Consider the following 18521-nt stretch of genomic DNA (forward strand, 5'->3'; position numbering starts at 1 on the left):
CAATCAAGCGTCTGACTTGGGCTCAGGTCATGATCTCACAGTTCGTGGGTTTGAGCCCCGCGTCGGGCTCTGTGCTGACAGCTGGGAGCCTGGAGCCTGCTTCGGATGCTGTGTCTCCCTCTCTCTCTCTCTGCCCTTCCCCCGCTCACACTCTGTCTCTCCCAAAAATCAATAAACATTAAAAACAGTTTTTTAAAAGCCATGAAGGTAATTATAGCTTTATCTTCTTTCTAATTTGTTTTATGAAGGTGCTTTTGTACTGAAATTTTCTTTGGGGTTGGATTTGGTAGCATAAAGCAGCTTAAATGCTTCCGTGTTCGATAAACATCTTTAATTGTCTATTATAAAAGCCACACACGTTCCTTAAAGAAAATGTAGACTCCAGAGAGAAAGAGAAAAAAAATAAATGTGTTTTTTAAGTGGGTTGACGGTCTGGGGGCTTGGTGAAGGAATGCACTGTCCCATGCTGCTGGCCACCCCCTCCCACTGCAGCGACCCGCCCAGGCGCCTACCTGGCTCGCCCGAACTGCTGCTGTCCCTCTCGCCCTCACCGTCCTCCTGGCCGTCTGCGTTCTGGTGCGTGTGCTGCAGGCTTAGCTTGTGGCAGACCTCGAAGGCTTGCCCGACCGTCCGCACGATGCGCATGGCTTGGCTCTGGGAAGGAGAAAGGAAAAGAGCAGGTGAAGGGCGTGGGGACCCTCTGCAAAGGACACAAGAAGGGCCCGGGACGGGAGAGGATGCGCCGGGGGCCACGCGGACAGAAACCCATGAAGTCAGCAAAGGAAGAGACGGAAAAACCTAAGGTTGCTCCGATGCGCCCATGCTCACTAAGAAGGGTGTGGAGATGTTTTCCTTCCTGAAATGGCCCAGGAAGTAGAAACTCACCAGTTCTAGAACAATCAGTCAACTGGAAGGACAGACGGTACTGACCCCAAGTCCCCCTTCCACGTTTAACAAAAGTGGTCCAGACGCTCCAGCACCCTTCGCCAACCACAACTGAACGTTTGGTGGGTTCGCCACATGAAGAGAAACTCGGTTTCTCCAGGTCTCCCTGCTGCTCCTGCAGGCCAGGGACTGGGAAGCCACCGTCTCAGCAGCAGAGCCGCGAACCCGGAGTCCAAGTTCCCCTGGGATGCCAGTGGCCGCAAGCCCAACCCAGGTGAGCCTTCCCAGTCTTGCCGTAAGACATAGCCCACTTGGCTCTGTTTTTGGCCACTCCTCTTTCTTTCCTTCCCTCCTTCCTTCTCCCCTCCCTCCCTCCCTTCCTTTCTTGGGGCAGGGGTGGGGGTGCCGAGGAGCTATTTAACCATATCTTTTAATAGCCCAAGAACAGAACTTGACCCTAGCTCTCGGTATTCCGCTGCTTAACTTGGAGAGGAGGACACAGGACAAGGAAGCCCGTTCCCCTACAGTCCTAAGCGACCCACACAGGCTGTGAGGACGAACCACAGGCAATATTCTCAGGGTCTGGCCTCCAAAGAGGATAGCTGACCGACTGCAGAATCGGTCAGCTCTCATTTTCTTCCCGAGACCGAGTCTGGTGTAAGCTAGGTGGAGTTTAAGCACACAGGCTGGCTGAGCTCAGCTCACTGCTCCTTGCCCCCGGTGCTCCCCGAACATCCCACCGCAGACAGTTTATCTAACTGTGGCTGTCACCCTATGCCTGCATCCGAGATTAATCACATTCTGGATGGCCTGACTCCAGGACAGCTGTGTCCACCTAGTGAGTCCCACATTCACTAAGTGCCTGTTGCTATAAAAGTTCTCCTAGGGGGGCGCCTGGGTGGCACAGTCGGTTAAGCGTCCGACTTCAGCCAGGTCACGATCTCGCGGTCCGTGAGTTCGAGCCCCGCGTCGGGCTCTGGGCTGATGGCTCAGAGCCTGGAGCCTGTTTCCGATTCTGTGTCTCCCTCTCTCTCTGCCCCTCCCCCGTTCATGCTCTGTCTCTCTCTGTCCCAAAAATAAATAAACGTTGAAAAAAAAAAATTAAAAAAAAAAAAAAAAAAAAAGTTCTCCTAGGTTCTCCCAGGAAGGACAGCTTACAAACTCCACCATCCCTGTAAGCCACAGACACTTTCCTTAACTAGCTTTTCAGATGACGTTAAAAGTTGAGGGGCGCCTGGGTGGCTCGGTTGAGCCTCTGACTTCGGTTCAGGTCTCGCTCTCACGGTTCGTGAGTTGGAGCCCCACACCGGGCTCACTGCCGTCAGCGCCGACCCCCCTTCGGGTCCTCTGTCCCCCTCTCTCTGTACCTCCCCCAGTCGCACTCTCTCTCTCTCAAAAATAAGTAAACATTAAAAAACGAAAGACGATGTTAAAAGTTGAAAGGTGTTCGAACAAGTGCCCCCAAATCCACAGGAGAAGACAAGGGACGGGGACAGGATTTCTAATCCTCTCTTGGAAAGGAAGACTTAAATCCGGTAGGAAATGACTTCTCAGAGGCCCCGCATTTCTCAGACATCGCAAGCTGGGCGCTGGATCACACACTCAGGACTGACATCGGAAGAACCCAGACTATGGTTTCCATCTCTGTCACCTTCGTCAAGGACGAACACGTGGAACACGCCTACCAGTTTCAACCAACCATCGAGAAGCGACAACGGGAGTCATCAGCGTTGAGTCAGCGATGTCCACAGTCTCTCCTCCACCACGCAGAGGGGTAAGCGTATGACGAACACCTCCCCGAGGGCTTGGCATACGCTAAGCTCTCGAACACAGGTTTTTGTGCCGAAAGGCAACGAGGACAGAAAATAAATAGGAAAGGCCGGGCTTGTTTTTATCGACAACAGAAACCTACAGATATTAAGGGGACTGCCTCTTACATACGGATGTGAGCATCAAAGAGGCGAAACCACCCCCTCCCCCACCCAACTCACGACAGAGGAGAACCCATGGGCCAAACTGTCTCTGGTGGGAGCCACCATGATGGTTTCCACCACGAGGAAATTGCTGGATTCCAGGTCTAGATGTGTACATTCACCACTAAATGGTTTCCTTTCAGTGTTCGCTTTACTCCGCTCTGATGTAGGTTGTATTTTCATTCACACTAAAAGGATACTGTGGTAGCATGTTCCATGGAGAGCGCTCTGAACTTGAACGTGGAATCAAGCTACGCTGCTACCTGCTTTACAGCAGGAGAGAACTGGCCTCCCCACTCCCCACCGTAGCAGTGGGAGGAGGCTGGATGGCCTCAAATTCTCAGAAATGGCTTTGTGAGTTCAGGGGCCCCCTGACCTTTTAGGCTTGCCTCCCTTCACCAGTGAAAAGTCTACTTCGAGTAGATTCCTATGTTAGGACCTTGTTGGGGGAAATTACCTGAGCCTGCACCTGGTGGGGCCGTCCCTCCCCTCACTGGGGCCGTCCGCTCTCTGCACAGCCATGCTGGCTCCCGCCTGCTGGGCCTGCCCCACTTGGAGTGCAGGATCCACACGTGCTAAGACTTAATAGTTAAGAAGCCACGTCTAAGCCCACAAGGGAGAACTCTCCCTGAAGGCAGCTTTCAAAAGAACCCTTTTCATAGGTCCCCATGGATCACGAGGAGCTGCTCATGTCTCATGACCACACACAGGCCTTCGGAAATCAAAGCAGAGTTTTAAAGATGTGAAGGCAGCCAGGTACGAAGCACAACAAACAGGTGGCATGTTGGGAACACAGCCTTGTCCAGCTCCGGGATCTGGCCATCCTCTGGAATTTACCAGGTTTTTAAAAACATCACCTACTGGATTATTTCAGTACAAACCCAGTTTAGTTCCACAAGAGCCCCTGAAAGAACTTGGGCGCAGGGATCAAATCTTCCTGTCCTGAAGCCATTTTCCATCAGCAGCCCCGACGCATTTGTTGGCTTTGAGTCGTCAAGGTCAGGCTGGATATGGTGGCTTTGATGTTTTCTAACCTCAGAGGGGCTCTCAGCCGCAGACGGGGAGCGTGGCAGCTCAGGGGAGTGCCGATTCCAGGCAATTTTGTACAAGGGGACTGGAAAGGGAGCAGTCTGAGAACTCGATACCACTTACCCTCACGACGCACAGGAATGCTCCTTTTAACCACCTACTTATTCATGCCGACAAAGCCGCCTTCCTGCCCACCCCCCAGGCCGTCCCTCAATGCAGCACAGATGTCAAGATGTAACCAACGGCCGTCCTAGAGCGTGCCTGCCGTGGGTGCTAAGTACACGCCGGGCGGGTGTTGGTACCTGCTATGTGGCAGCAGCGATCGTGAATTAACACCATGCTCCCAGCCAGAGTGGGAGGCCCGCCCTGGTAGCTTCAGGAAGACAGAAATCAAAAGGTTGATCCCTGTACTTCACTGATCCAGGGGAAAAGTCCAGTCAGTCATGGTTTTATCTGCTGTTCTCATTTTAAGCGACCTTGTCGTTGGCTGGCCCTGTGAACGTTGGGAATCTTCCGAGCGTAACGCACGTGGGAAGAATGGGAAGTATTTGTCTCATTCTGCAGCTGACTTCATAAATCACCGTGGGCGCCGTTCCGAATTCCATTGTCCTGGAAAAAGCTGTATTTCACGATTCCAGGAGACGGAGAGAGGCGTCTTCAGATAAGTAAGGAAAGTGAGGAGAGAATACAAGGTGAAGACGGGGGGTGGCAGTGGCGACAGTAAGAAGAGAAAGAGAAGTGGGGCACGCTTCCTACGAGGAAGGCTCCTTATTCATCTACCCGCTCTGTCTTCTCATCTACTGTCCCTCAGCCCCAACGGGAGCTCTGTCTGCCACGTGCTTCTGAATTCCAGGGGACTGAAGCCCAATAAGTCAGCTCCAGGACAGCTCCTGGGTTTCTAATTCTTCTCATCTACCACAGCAGTAACGTACAGCGCCCTTCCCTTGACCTGAACCACCACAGAGTCTCAACAAAAAAACAGAACCGAAGGTCATGTTTCTTTAATGTGCTTTTGTGTGTGTGTGTTTGAACCGCAGTAAAAGATTTAAGCTTCTATCTTATCAGATGACCGCAATGTATGGAATTCGCAATGCTGAAGCAAGGAAATATATTTGGACTCCTATACAGAGACAGATCCAAAGGTTACTAAGGCTCTGAGATGGGTTAGGTTACCGTCCGACACGTTACGTAATAGCCTTGATCCTCGAGTTTGATTGAGGCAATGCCTTGGACACGAGAATATTGCTCGCCATGGGGAAAGTTTAGCTTCAAAGTGGGTAGGACTTTCAACATTGACAGAGATAGGGGATCTTAAAATTTCCAGTAGACTGCTGGCTTCTTCCTTGTACTCTATGAACTTCTTCTACCACGGAGAAAAGAAGGCCGGGTTATAACTTTAGTACTGCCAATAACCACCTGGGTGACCACGAGCAAGTAAATTCACCTTTCCAGGCCCCGATTTCCTCATCCATCAACAGAGAGGTTTGGACCAGACGAGTGCTGAGATCTGTGATTTCTATATTTTGACTTCCCAACCCCATCTGACCCCGACCCTTAAGATACAAAGCTAGGCTCTTTCTCTAAGGTTAGGACCTGTCTCTCCTTCATATCCTAAACCTGGCCAGGCAAGCGACTTATTCTTTCACATGGGACCGTCATCATCATTCAAAATCCATTTCAAGGGGCGCCTGGGTGGCGCAGTCAGTTAAGCGTCCGACTTCAGCCAGGTCATGATCTCGCGGTCCGTGAGTTCGAGCCCCGCGTCAGGCTCTGGGCTGATAGCTCAGAGCCTGGAGCCTGTTTCCGATTCTGTGTCTCCCTCTCTCTCTGCCCCTCCCCCGTTCATGCTCTGTCTCTCTCTGTCCCAAAAATAAATAAAAGTTGGAAAAAAAAATCCATTTCAAGCATTCGAGGACGGTGAAACTTCTCAGCTGTGGCCCCTAATCTGATGGGGACAGCATTACAGGAGGAAGTAATTTCTCCTAACCAAACCAATTGAGCTGTGATTCCAGGCAAATGATTTCAAGGAGCTGCCCCGTGAAGACAGCGGGGAGATTCCTGCAGCTCTCGTTAATCACCAACACTTCACACACTCTTGCACTAATAAGTCCAGTCACACTTAATCAGGGCCGACAGCCTCATTCTCCTGGGGCCGGGAAAAAATGACAGCAGGGCAATGTCCTCTCCACAGGAGAGGTCAAGAGACCACGCAAGAGGCAAGAGGTCTTGCAAATGAATACTATCATTATACCCCCCAGGTTGGGCGGACGGGGCGGTGGGGGGGGGGGGCGCAGAATGCTGTAGTTTTGGGAAACGTCTCCCCTGGATGCTCTGGGTGAGGAAAAGACCCTTTCTCCGCCTTCCTTTCTAACAGGAGTCTGAATGATGCTGGGATGGTCACCCCATCCACAGACACATTCTAACAATCCTGGCAATCCTTCCCAGTCACACAGAACTTGTTCCTGAAGATCATATCGCTTCACACATGACAACCTGCATTCCTGAGATGCCTTTCAGCTGGCTTGATGGCCGGAGAAGCTCAGGTCCAAAGGCTCATGTTCCTTTTGTGAGTTTCATGTAACAGAGTTCAGCGGCCAAAGCTCTGGGCTGGGAGGCAGGAAGCCCAGTTCTAGTCTCAGCGGCACTGCTGAGCTGTGGGACCCATGGCAACCTACTTCCCCGGACCCTTTCCTTCCTCAATTATGCAAATGGAGTCAATAGTGACCAAAGACAGCGAGGGAAGAAGGGAAAATCTAGGTCAGAGTGACTCGGGTCATTCAGAGCGAAGGAGCTCTTCGTACCCAAGTGACAAGTGCTGTAGGTTCTCATCACAAATAGGTCCTGGGGAACAAGGCTACTCCCTATCACGTGACTTCCTGATGGAAAATAGGATGTGGGCTCCAGGGTCAGACTCTCTGGGTTCAGTTCTACTTACTGTGACTTATGTCCCTTAAGCTTCTGTTTTCCCAGAAAAAGTACCTGCCATAGGAATGAAAGGAGAGAACTCACACAAAGAGTCACAGGCGCAGGGGCCCCTGGGCAGCTCAGTCGGTGGAGCATCCAACTTCGACACAGGTCGTGATCTCGCGGTTCACACGTTCAAGCCCCACATTGGGCTCTGTGCTGACAGTTCAGAAACTGGGGCCTGCTTCGGATTCTGTGTCTTTCTCTCTCTCTCTCTTCCCCTCCCCATGCTCACACTCTCTCTCTCTCTCTCTCTGTCTCTCTCAGAAATGAATAAACATTAAAAAAAAATAAAAAAAAAAAAAAAGAGTCACAGGCACATAGCAGGTAACCAAGCTAGATGACTTCCCATAAGGCTTGCCTTCGTAGAAAGCTAGAACCTGGGTAACCCAAGACCTAGATGACTAGCAGCTGGTGGTATGTTACCTTCCTGCAATCTTTTGCTACCTAGCTCGCGAGGAAAGCCCAAGAGGGGAACCACGCTGGCTGTATGCGTGAGCGACCCGTGTGAAGAGCCACAGATACAGAACTGTGGCCGTGCCGGCGGGGAGGCACGGGGGCCTCCACCAGGAAAGCGGAGACACCAGACCCATATTCTCAAATGACAGAAGAGGTGAATCTGCTCCCCTGGGTGAACTATAAGGGAACGGCGACAAGCACACCGGGGGCCTGTCATGGGGAACGGGCCATGGGGACACACACAGGGGCCATGGGGTGATCTGAACGGCAATACCCAAAGCCCTGACAGAGCGAGGAGCTCATCTGAGGTTTCTACACTATGATTGACACGGAAGCATCCAGGCCTGCTGGCTGCCAGTCCAGAGATCTCCCTATTGACCCCCAACAATCCAGAAACATCCCTGCAACACATTTCCTCCGGGTATACGGTCTCACCCCCCTCACTTCATAAGTATTCCTATGACTCGCCAATTAAAACTCTTTCCCAAGCTAACTATGGTCTCCCTAGACCAGAAGTGTTACAAAACAGCACATCACCATCTCCAGAGGCTACCTGGGATAAATGTGCAAAACCTTGCAGGCACGGTCCCCACCCTCCTCAAGACTGCTTGCTTTCCTGCACAACTCCCTCCTCCTTACTGGCTGGGAAGCTGGCCCTTCTGCCCATAGTTCGGCAGCAGTGGGGCTCACAGGCCAGGCTGTCTGGAAACCATTCTTTCAGTGACGTGGCTGCAGGCCAGCAAAGGGCCTGAGAATCCACCCTGCCCAGAGTTACAGGCTCAGTAGGTGCGGGCAAACGGGACGTGGCATTTTCAGAATGAGCTCCGAGGGCTAGGAGACACGGAAAAAGCGGAAGAGATAGGGAGCCGGGTGACCACTCCCTGGTCTCTGGATAGTAAGAACTTAATTCCGTGCTTTACTTCAAGCTCAAAGTTCCAGTGGGCGCTGCTCTCAGACTCAGGTTTTAGCAGAAGGACGGGGCCACCCCACTGTGTTCGCATCGCTATGCTAGCTCTGACAGCAAAGCAAATATAATGACAGCCCTTGCCTAGGTCTCTGGCTCAAAATTCATGCTGTCTGCACGTCTCCCTGCCTCTAGCCGGTGCCTATTCCCGGGACCGTGGGCAAGGCATCTGATCTCTCTGAGCGTCAATTTACTCATCTGCGAAATCGAAGTACCAGTCTTAACTTCTTCGCATAGGTTTTATAAGGATCAGGTAAGCTTAGATATTAAAGCGCTTGGAAAATTATCACGTGCCATGTGTAGCTCTAATAAATTCCAAGGTCCACGCGGTCCAGTCTCTGGACAGAGCTGAAGTCAGATGCACAGTTGAACACTCAAAATGAATTACATGGGGATTCCAGTCTTTAGTTGCACCTGTCAAAGAACATTACTGTCGATCCGATTCATAAGTCCCGGGAACACATTCATTTCCCAGACGCCCTGCACCTCAAAGCTGCACAAGAGCCGCTCACCCTCCCAAGCCCTACATGCCTGTCTGCAGCCCTTCCGGCTTTTCTTTCTCTCCCTCACCCTCCTCTTCTTCCTATCAGTTCTTCAACAGGCAGCTCGCCTTAGGCCCATTTACACACTTTCGGCTCAACCGTACCATCTTCTAGAAGGGAAGCCTGGCAACTTGTGCGTTTTCTTTCCACCTTTCCAGTTCTAGCTCTTTCCATCCAAATTCCATGGTTTGCATGAAAAACCCTGGGAACAGGAGGCCAAGGGCACCGCCAATCCTTAGAGGAAGAGGCAAAATCAGCCAAGTAGAATTTTCGAGGTAGAGCCAGGGTAGGGGATGGGACACATGTTAGCAAATCTTGACCCTGCAGAAAAAATAGTTCCCAGGATATTAGACGGATCACTTGGAAGAAACATGATTCCATGGCTGAATCAGCTTGAGGAACGCTGGGTTAAACAGAGTTCAAGGGCTTCTCTCGAACTTTAGGGCTTCCCAACAAATTCAAAGAGGATATTTTTAACACGAAACGTTTTGGACGTTAAGTATTTTACAGGAGACATTTTAGGAAACTCTGATTTTGTCTCTCCTCACTTTATAGACAAGGAAGCCGAGACCCACATAACATCTCTTGGGCTTCCAGCAGAGCGGGGACTAAACCCCGGGTTTCCAACACCAGTTTCGTGTGTTAAATTCCTGAAGAAATGACAGGAAAAGCATCTCCCGAATGGCCAAAGCTGCATTTACTCAAGCATCAAGGTTACCACACCAAAATAATTGCCCAGGACAACCAGCTTCGCACAGAAAGTCTAAACTAGATTCCGCATGTCGTGATTTATAGGCCCCCGACCGACACACAGAATTATGGTGAAAAGTCACGTAAATAAACGGCCATGCCTCTTTCCCGCCGCACACTGAGGGGAGCATCACTCCTGGTGCTATCTACCTGTCCCGATCCAGAGCCCTCATCCAATGGTCGAGCTCTTCCCGGCTGTCTCCATGTCAGAGGACAAAACTCAGATAAAACGAAAGGAGAATCTCGTTACGCAGGAGTACCGACGGACTGCTTGGATGGCTCCCCTGTGCTGCGCATGCAAACAGCCACGTCAGTTCTTGCCTCTCAACAGTGGCCAATGGTGGGGGGACCCCTCTGGTTCCATCAGAGGAAAACAAAAACAATGACCGATGACTGCTCATTTACCTTCTTCTTGGATTTAAAGACGTTACACCTGAAGATATTGCTGGCACCATCTCGGGCGATATAGCTGAAGATCTTGAGGTCTTGGGAATCATGAGAGACGTAGAAGATCCTACAGAGAGAGCAACAGAAAAACGCACTGAAGGTGGCATTACGGTCAAACCCCCAACCAGGGAACCTGTGTTCAAGGACACGCTCGCTTCTTCCTACGAGAGCCACAATGCAGGTGGCACTTTCACCAGGACACTGGTGAAACAGTGACACGACGCTGGGGGACCTCCACATCTAGAAGAGCGGGCATGGGTAGGGGACGGACCCCACGCTGTCACCAGGCCGCAAATCTGTGCTGGTAACTTGTGGGCTAGAGGGACAAAAATTGTTGCCATCCTCATCAGAGCAATCAACCTGCATCTAACCCACGGAAACGGGGGCAAGTTTCCGGATACCTGTTCCCAGTTGTCTCCCAACAAGGAGACTTGGGAGCCGGCAATGTCGGCCACGCCTGCCCAGACGAAGACGCTCAGTCTCGTTACCGTTAAGTCCCTCAGTGGTAGTGACCTCACCTCCCGTCCTCTCTGGGTAGTGACCTCACCCCCACGGCCTCCGTGTGTTCACTCCGCTGTTCCTCCCCCCCCAACCAGCATGCACACTATGGGCCGGGCGCTAGCCCAGCCCAGCCCAGATACATAAAGGCGGCAGGACGCCCTAAACTCTCAGACCTCAGGTACAGATCTCCACAATGAAACAGAAACCGAGTGCTCTGAGGAAAAACAGGCAGAGTAAGGGACAGAGCGCGGTGGGGGCTGCTGTTTTAGCCAGGGAGGCCGCAGGGCCAGCACGAAGGCGCCACGGAGAGCCAGAGGCCTGGGTGTGAGGGAACCACCGGGGCAAATGTGGTGCAGGAAGTGGGAACGGCAAATACGAAAGCCCAGTGGCATTCAGAAGGTGCTAGAAGTGTTCAGGGAATGGCCAGAGGTCAGTGTGGCTCAAGTGGAGGGATGTGCTGACAGGGTCATCCAAGCAGCCAGAGGCCAGAACATGGCAGGGTGTGGGGCGGGGGGGGGGGGGTGCCCTGAAGGGTGGAGCTTGCTTTCCAGGTGAGGTGAGAAACCACTGGAGGCTTCTGAGCGGAGGACTGACTCCCCGACGCTCTGAACGGAAGGATCTCTCTGGGTGCCGGGCGCCAGAGGGGAGGCAGAGGGGAAGCTGGGGAAAGTCATAAGCAAGGCCGTGATGGCTGAGGCCACAGCGGGCCTAGACAGGGTGCCACCCGGCCCGCCAGGTCCCAGCGCTGCTGGCATGGGGCAGGGGAGGGAAGTAGACGGGGTACATCAGTGGCACCCGTCTTGGGAGATCCAAGGAGAGGATCGCTCCAGACGAACACTTCCGGGGCCGCATCATTTCCGTAAAACACCTCTTCCTCAGTAACAACTCTCATCCAAGGGTTTAACAAGTCGATCCGTTCTGGTGTATGTCAGGGCTGAGTACTTGGCAGAAAGAACGGGATTCAGAGTCGTAGCCTCAACTTCACCACTTATGAGGCAAAAGCCACGTAACCCTCAGAGGCTGTTACCCGTAAAACGGGCCTATTCGTTCTTCATACCTCACGGGCTTACCTGGAAGATGGAATAATGGGCAAAGTGCCTTTGTACTTCTTACTGATACGGTCTCTCAATGGCCTTTGTACTGAGATTCTCGCCAAGGACTCCAAGAAGCCCGGGAGGGGCGCTCAGAAGAAAAGTGGATACGGAGACGAACAATCCTGGCAAGAGCGCCAAGTTCACCTTGGGGAGCCACTCCTCTGCTCACGGTGCTAGAAGTCGAGTCAGTACATCTCGCGTGTGCACCCAGCGTGAATGGCACAGACTAGACGTGCCGATGTTTAACGCGGCTTCCGAGAAAGAGAGTGGTCAACCGACTTCTGTAACTCAGCACCTTCCGCCTGAAACCCAGGCCCACCTGGCAATCCTAGAAATCCCCTCTTTTTCTTATTGTTTAAAGTTTTAGTCACTTGAGAGAGAGAGAGTGCACACAAGCTGGAGAGAGGCAGAGAGAGAGAGAATCCCAAGCAGGCGCCTCACTGTCAGTACAGAGCCTGTCGTGGGGCACAATCCCACAAACCGTGAGATCATGACCCGAGCCAAGACCAAGAGTCAGATGCTTAACCAACTGAGCCAACCGGGTGTCCCCATAGACCTCTCTCTTGAACATCTCAAAGCTCCTCAAATTTATCGTGGCCCCCACCGAATTAATCATCATCCTCGCAATTCTCCCAGCATCGATACTTTCCTTCTCCCAGGAACCATCTTGATGAGAAACACTGGATCCACTCAAGCCAGAAGCCTGCACCACACCCTTGACCCCCTTCCTTGTTCTCTGTTATCTGTTGCTCATGACCAAGTTCTTTGTAGCCCGTCTCCTCAGTACGGCTTAGGAATGTATTTCCTTCGTCTCTACGGTACTGCCTTAGTTCACAGATCCTTCTTTCTCACCTGGGTTTTTAAAATTTTTTTTTAATGTTTATTTTTATTTTTGAGAGAGACAGAGACAGAATGTGAGTGGGTTAGGGGCAGAGAGAGAAGGAGACACAGAATCCGAAGCAGGCTCCAGGCTGTCAGCACAGAGCCCGACGCGGGGCTCAAACTCACAAGCTTTGAGATCACGGCCTGAGCCGAAGTCGAACGCTCTACCGACTGAGCCAGCCAAGTGCCCCTCACCTGGATTTTTGCAACCCATCTAGTGTCTCTCTCTGCTTCCTAGCTCACCTATGGCCAAACCATTCTCTACACAGCTAGCAAACTGGGATAATCGGAAACACATCTCATTATTTCCCTCTAAAAACCACTCAAAGGCTTCCGACTTCCCTCAGAATAAAGTCCGATCCCCTCAGCATGGAGTATCCACCTTCCTGCCCTTCTCTCTCTCCAGAGCCCTGACCTACATAGCCCTTCGGAACTAGTCATGTACACCCACCTGCCGTTGCCACTGCGGTGACACCCTTGGCATCCTTCAAGACTTGGTTCAGAGACACCTTCCTGCCCACCCCGCCCCCCAAGTATCATTGGGCTGCTGAACCTTCTTGGGCTCACCGTTACCACAGCACATCTGTTACATGATGCTATTTAGGCTCGAGCTCCTTAAAGGAAAAAGGACTACATCCTGGTGGCCCCCGTGCCAGTGTGGCAAGTGGCACATAGAAAGTTCCTAATGCCAGCTGAGAAGGGAGAGAGGCATCCATGCTGTCGTTAACGAGCACCCACGACGTAGTCTGTCTGGTTATTCGCTCCCTGTCCACTGGAAGGAAGGTCGGTCGGTTCAGCTGTGTCCTACATAAAACTCCTTCCATTTCTGAGTTTTTAATTATGACGGAATGCCCTAAGGACAGAGAAGTAGATCTAAAGCTGAGAAGGCGATAGGAGTGTGGAGAGGCATGCCAACAGGACACAGACGGGGACGGCGGCCAGGAACGGCGGGAAACACAGGTTACCTTTCCCTTGACGGACAAAGCCCCTTTCCAGAAACCGTGAGGACAGCCTGTGCGGGGAGGCAGTCTCTGCGGACTGGAGCTCTCTGGAGAGGGTTCTGTGACGTCTGAGTGCAGAAACTTGACGTACTGTCGCAAACAGAACCACCTCTGGCGAACCAAAACGTCAGCTAGCTAGAGCTCAGAAAAGCATCTGCTGACACAATTGAGGGGCACGTGCGACCTCATTCGCCACGTATCGCCGCAGGTCCAAAATTCCGGATCTAGAAACATATTCCACAAACTCTTATTTCTCTATACCTTGGCGTGTGTTGGGGGTGGGGGAGAAGTCTGGGCAGTTTTGATCCTGCTTCCAAAATGTACCTCCAAAAAAAGTACTTCCCAAAAAAGTACGCCAATTTTCTCAACTTTCCGTGTAATCGCCAAGGGCAGGATATCAGAGTAGTCTGCATACTGTAATAACGAGTGCTAAGGTTTTGTGAGGTTTTGTTTCTTCCCCCTTCGAATTTCTGTTTATTTTCAAATACGCACAGAATCAGAATGTTCACCTCCTACTGGAACTGTTATGCTATCAAGCCACAGCGATAAACTTTTCTACAGATTGTTATACCCATAAACTTATGATAAATGACCGAAACATAAAAAGTACCGTGGACAAACTGGATTTGGAGCTTATCCGGGAGCTCAGGTGGATGGAGTGATAACGAACCGCCAGACCCACCATCAATAACCCCCTTCTCTTTGACTATGAATCTAAAGTAAACTTGTTCCTCTTAAGAGCACAGGAGAAAAAAAATCAAACATAGAAAGACACCCGTGTGGTCGTCAGGCCTGGTTCCAACCCAGGGTCCTGCCACTCAGGATTTGTCGGCAACGGGCAATTCGCTCCCTGACGGAATAGTCTCTTTTTGGGAGCTTCTCATCACTTGGGAATTTTCACACAGGTTGGAAACCTACCAACAGGATGCCTGAGCAGCTGAGCGTCCGACTCTCAATATTGGCTCAGATCATGATCGAATCCTGCACTGGGCTCTGTGCTGAGTGTGGAGTCTACTTAAGATTCTCTCTCGGGGCACCCGGGTGGCTCAGTCACTTAAGTGTCTGACTTTGGCTCAGGTCATGATCTTGCAGTTCATGAGTTCGAGCCCCACGTCGGGCTCTGTGCCGACAGCTCGGAGCCTGGAGCCTGCTTCCGATTCTGTGTCTCCCTCTCTCTCTGCCCCTCCCCCGCTTGCACTCTCTCTCACTCTCTCAAAAATGAATGTTAAAAAATAAATAAATAAAGATTCTTTCCCCCCCCCCGTCCCTCTCCCCCGCTTGCGTGCTCTAAAATAAAATTTAAAAAAAGAGCGAGAGAGAGAGAGAAAGAAATCTACTACCAGGAATAGAGCGGAGGGAACTGGTTGAAAATGCTGGCCCTGGTGTGGGACGGACCCGATTTTAGGCCCAGACTCTGCCACTCGCTAGTGGGTGATATCCGGTCATGGTGTCCCCGTGGTTCTTCGCCAGCGAAGCAGGTTTGATCGCAGGGCTGCACCTCACCCCCGGGGTTTACAGAGCAAATGCCTGCAGCAAGCTAGCCTACAGCAAGCGGTTAGCAAACAGGACCTGCGACCGGCTCCCGGCTCCTGTCACTTTCACACCACTGCCCTGGCTCCCCGCCGTGGGGCCTTAGAGACCAGGCCCATCTTTCCTCCAAAGGGCAACCTTTTGAACACCCAGGAGCTACCTCTTCTCTCAACAGTGCTTGAAAGGGCGCATTTTCATCCCTCACTGCTCAGGCAGGCCTGCCCTGGGGGCCGCGGGGGCAGAAAGATCTGGGTTCAAGCCTTAGCGTTTCCAACCTCCCAGCTGTTCACCTCCGGCAAAGGGCTCAGTCGACACAACCCTTTCCTTCCTGAACAGGGAAAGTAATAATCTCTTCACGGGATGAGGGATGAGAAAAACACATCCCCACATTTAACACAACGCCCGACACATGTGCTTGCCCGGTAAGGAGGACCTCCCTCTTCCCTGTGCACCTTTGTGCCTTCCGGGACCGCTCCCCAAGCAGTTCACAGAGCTGAGTCACGTTCCTGAAGGGATGTGAACATCACCGAGCGCACTTGGAGAACTATTTTCCACGCCCCAGAATGGAATTTCTAGCAAAGCGTCTCCGAGGGTGGCTTTTTATTTGGTTACAGCCTCTCGCTGCTGCTTCTGCTTTGTGATCTCTTCTACAAGTTCACTAGTGTGTAGTCCCTGGACCCACACTTGTCCCTTTTCTACAAAGTGGGATGTTCTTACCCTGGTCATCTTCTCACATCTATGACCCACGAATGTACAGACTCATTCATTAGGACCCCGAGGTGCAGACACACTTAAAGGAGGGACGCCTTTTTTTTTCTTTTTAACATTTATTTATTATTGAAAGACAGAGTCAGAACGTGAGCAGGGGAGAGGCAGAGAGAGAGGGAGACCCAGAATCCGAAGCAGGCTCCAGGCTCTGAGCTGTCAGCACAGAGCCCGACGTGGGGCTCGAACTCACCAACCCTGAGATCATGACCTGAGCCGAAGGAGGACGCTTAACCAACTGAGCCACCCAGGCGCCCCAGGAGGGACACCTTTTTCTTCATGGTTTTTAAACATTCTATTTTTTTTAAGTTTTAGAGTTCCTAGTTTGAAGATCAGATAGTTCTCCACTGAAGGAAAAAAAAAAGAGTTAGAAAAATGGAATGGGGGTGGGGGGATGCCTGGGTGACTCAGCCCGTTAAGCATCAGACTGTTGATCTCAGCTCAGGTCTTGATCTCAGAGTCATGAGTTCAAGCCCCATGTTGGGCTTCGTGTAGAGTGAGGAGCCTCCTTAAAAACAAACAAACAAACAAACAAACAAACAAACAAACAAACGTTTACCTCTGATATTTTCACTGCAGCCATGACTTTAATATACGGGTATTTCCCCTTTCACTGTTCTCTGACCCCTGCCCCGTCCCCACTCATTCCTCCCCTCCGTGTGTTAGGATGGGACCAAATGACCTGTAAGGTTTCCCCTCTGGTGTTTCAATATGTGGAGACTTCTTCATTGTAATTGTGTTTGAAGATGAGAAGAGGAAAGGTGGGGATGTACACTGAGGCTTGGGAGCCTCCCCTCATCGTGTGCCACGGTCCCCTGAGCCTTTTCTCTCATCCTCAGCCTTTTCCAAGGGCTCGCCGCACCCAGACGTTCAGCGCTCTCAGCAATGGCCGCTCCCTGCCTACCGCACTGTGTACTTTTTAAGGAATGCTATATAAAAATCTGGGTAGCCACATGATTTTCCTTCATGGCCTTGCCTTTTTGGGACCAACTGGAATCACTTATGTCGCCCTTCTGTCTTCAAGTGCTCGTCCCTTACGGCCACTCAGTCTCTGGCTTACTGTCACCACCTTCTCTGAATATCGTGGCCTCTAAGAAATGATGTGGCCGTGCCCCCAGGTGCTAATGCTGTGCCCGCTGCCCTCATCTCCATGGGGACTGCGCCTGCTGACTTTGGAGCCTACTAGCTACAGGGAATGCGAAAAGTCAAGAGTAGGGCTTCCTGAGTCTATGTCGATGCTCCCCCTCATCTGAGACCCACAGACGCGGAGCCCCCCTCCTCCCCAAGGGCCCCCACACCTCCTCCTGCTTACAGGAGGGGAGGCCTGCCGGGTGGGTCTCACTAGCCGGCCTGGGGCCTGCCACAGAACAACAGCACGGAACCCCAGGGCAGAGGGTCTAGACCCGCCATGGAGCCCGGGGCACAATTTTTTCCTTCTCTCCTAAGCCTTGAAATGAGCACACAAATATCTTTCCGAGTGGTTGTCAAGTTGTGGGATGGGCAAATCCTGAGAGTGGGTGAGACAGGGCACGGGCAGATCTTCTGCAACCATAAGGTGCTGTACAAATACTTTTAAATTTTTTTTTCAACGTTTTTTATTTATTTTGGGGACAGAGAGACAGAGCATGAACGGAGGAGGGGCAGAGAGAGAGGGAGACACAGAATTGGAAACAGGCTCCAGGCTCCGAGCCATTAGCCCAGAGCCTGACGCGGGGCTCAAACTCACGGACCGTGAGATGGTGACCTGGCTGAAGTCGGACACTTAACCGACTGCGCCACCCAGGCGCCCCAAATACTTTTAGACCGTGAAGGTGCAAATGGGAGAGCAAAGAGAAATCGTCACCGTTCCCCAATATCATCATCTCTTGGGGTGTGTGTATGGGGGAGGGGATCTCCAGCTGGAAAGCAGCATAGGTTTTTCTCTGGAGGTCCCCCAAGTCTGGGCATTCCTAACCCCAAAGACACCCCAAAAGACAAAGGGAAATGAACTTGACTAAAAAGCTACCAAGTGACGTACAGACGGCAGAGACAGCGTCCACTGGGGTCATCCCCGTCTGCTTCTCTTTTTAAGATTTTTTTTTTTTTTAAGTAATCTCCACACCCAATATGGGGCTTGAACCTACAACCCCGAGATCAAGAGCCGCATGCTCTACTGACTGACCCAGCCAGGCGCCCCAGTGGGGTGCCCCAAGGCAAAAACCTCTGGAAAAGGACCAAGCACGACGTGAAAAGAACAGAGGACAGAAAACAGAATCGTCCCGCTGCGTCACGCCAGCCGCGTGGAGAGACGGTCCCGGGAAAAGCCAGCCTGACCCCTGCCCACGGGAGTAAGATTCCCCCAAGCAGCCCAGCCGCCCACGCCCAAACCAGTGCGCCATCCTCCGAGGGCCTGGGAGGAGATTGAGAAGAGACGGTAGTTTGGAGGGAGCCCCCCAACGCTTTGCTGACGGGACCACACGAGAATCCAGGGCAGTGAGTGCCCCCCTCCAGCCCCTGCCTCTTACCCGAGTACTGGCGTGTCCCCCTCTGCCCGCCCGGCCCCGCGGCACTCACACGCTTCCAAGCTCCCGTCCCTGGTCGCCACACTTTTTCCAGGCCTCTTCTTTCTTTCTTTTCTAAATGCTTGTTTATTTTTGAGAGAGAGAGAGAGACAGAGTGCGAGCGGAGGAGGGGCAGAGGGGGCGGGAGAGGGAGATACCGAGTCCGAAGCAGGCTCCAGGCTCCGAGCTGTCAGC

General features: G+C 52.0%; 1 protein-coding gene across 6 annotated transcripts in view; it reads right to left on the minus strand.

The window, feature by feature from the left end:
• The window catches only part of CF1H1orf226 (chromosome F1 C1orf226 homolog), a 283758-nt gene that overhangs the window by 34691 nt on the left and 230546 nt on the right, over positions 1-18521 (minus strand). For 5 of the 6 annotated variants that reach the window (XM_045048984.1, XM_045048983.1, XM_045048982.1 and 2 more), the window contains 2 exons: positions 9972-10080; positions 513-654 (listed from right to left, as the gene is read on the minus strand). In XM_045048984.1, coding sequence (XP_044904919.1) covers positions 513-654; positions 9972-10080 — 251 coding nt within the window. Of the gene's footprint in view, positions 1-512; positions 655-4189; positions 5639-9971; positions 10081-18521 lie in introns of those variants that run through there. The other variant, XM_023247344.2, reaches the window with a different exon arrangement.

The sequence above is a fragment of the Felis catus genome, chromosome F1 (genome assembly GCF_018350175.1).
Source record: "Felis catus isolate Fca126 chromosome F1, F.catus_Fca126_mat1.0, whole genome shotgun sequence".
NCBI classification, from domain to species: domain Eukaryota; kingdom Metazoa; phylum Chordata; class Mammalia; order Carnivora; family Felidae; genus Felis; species Felis catus.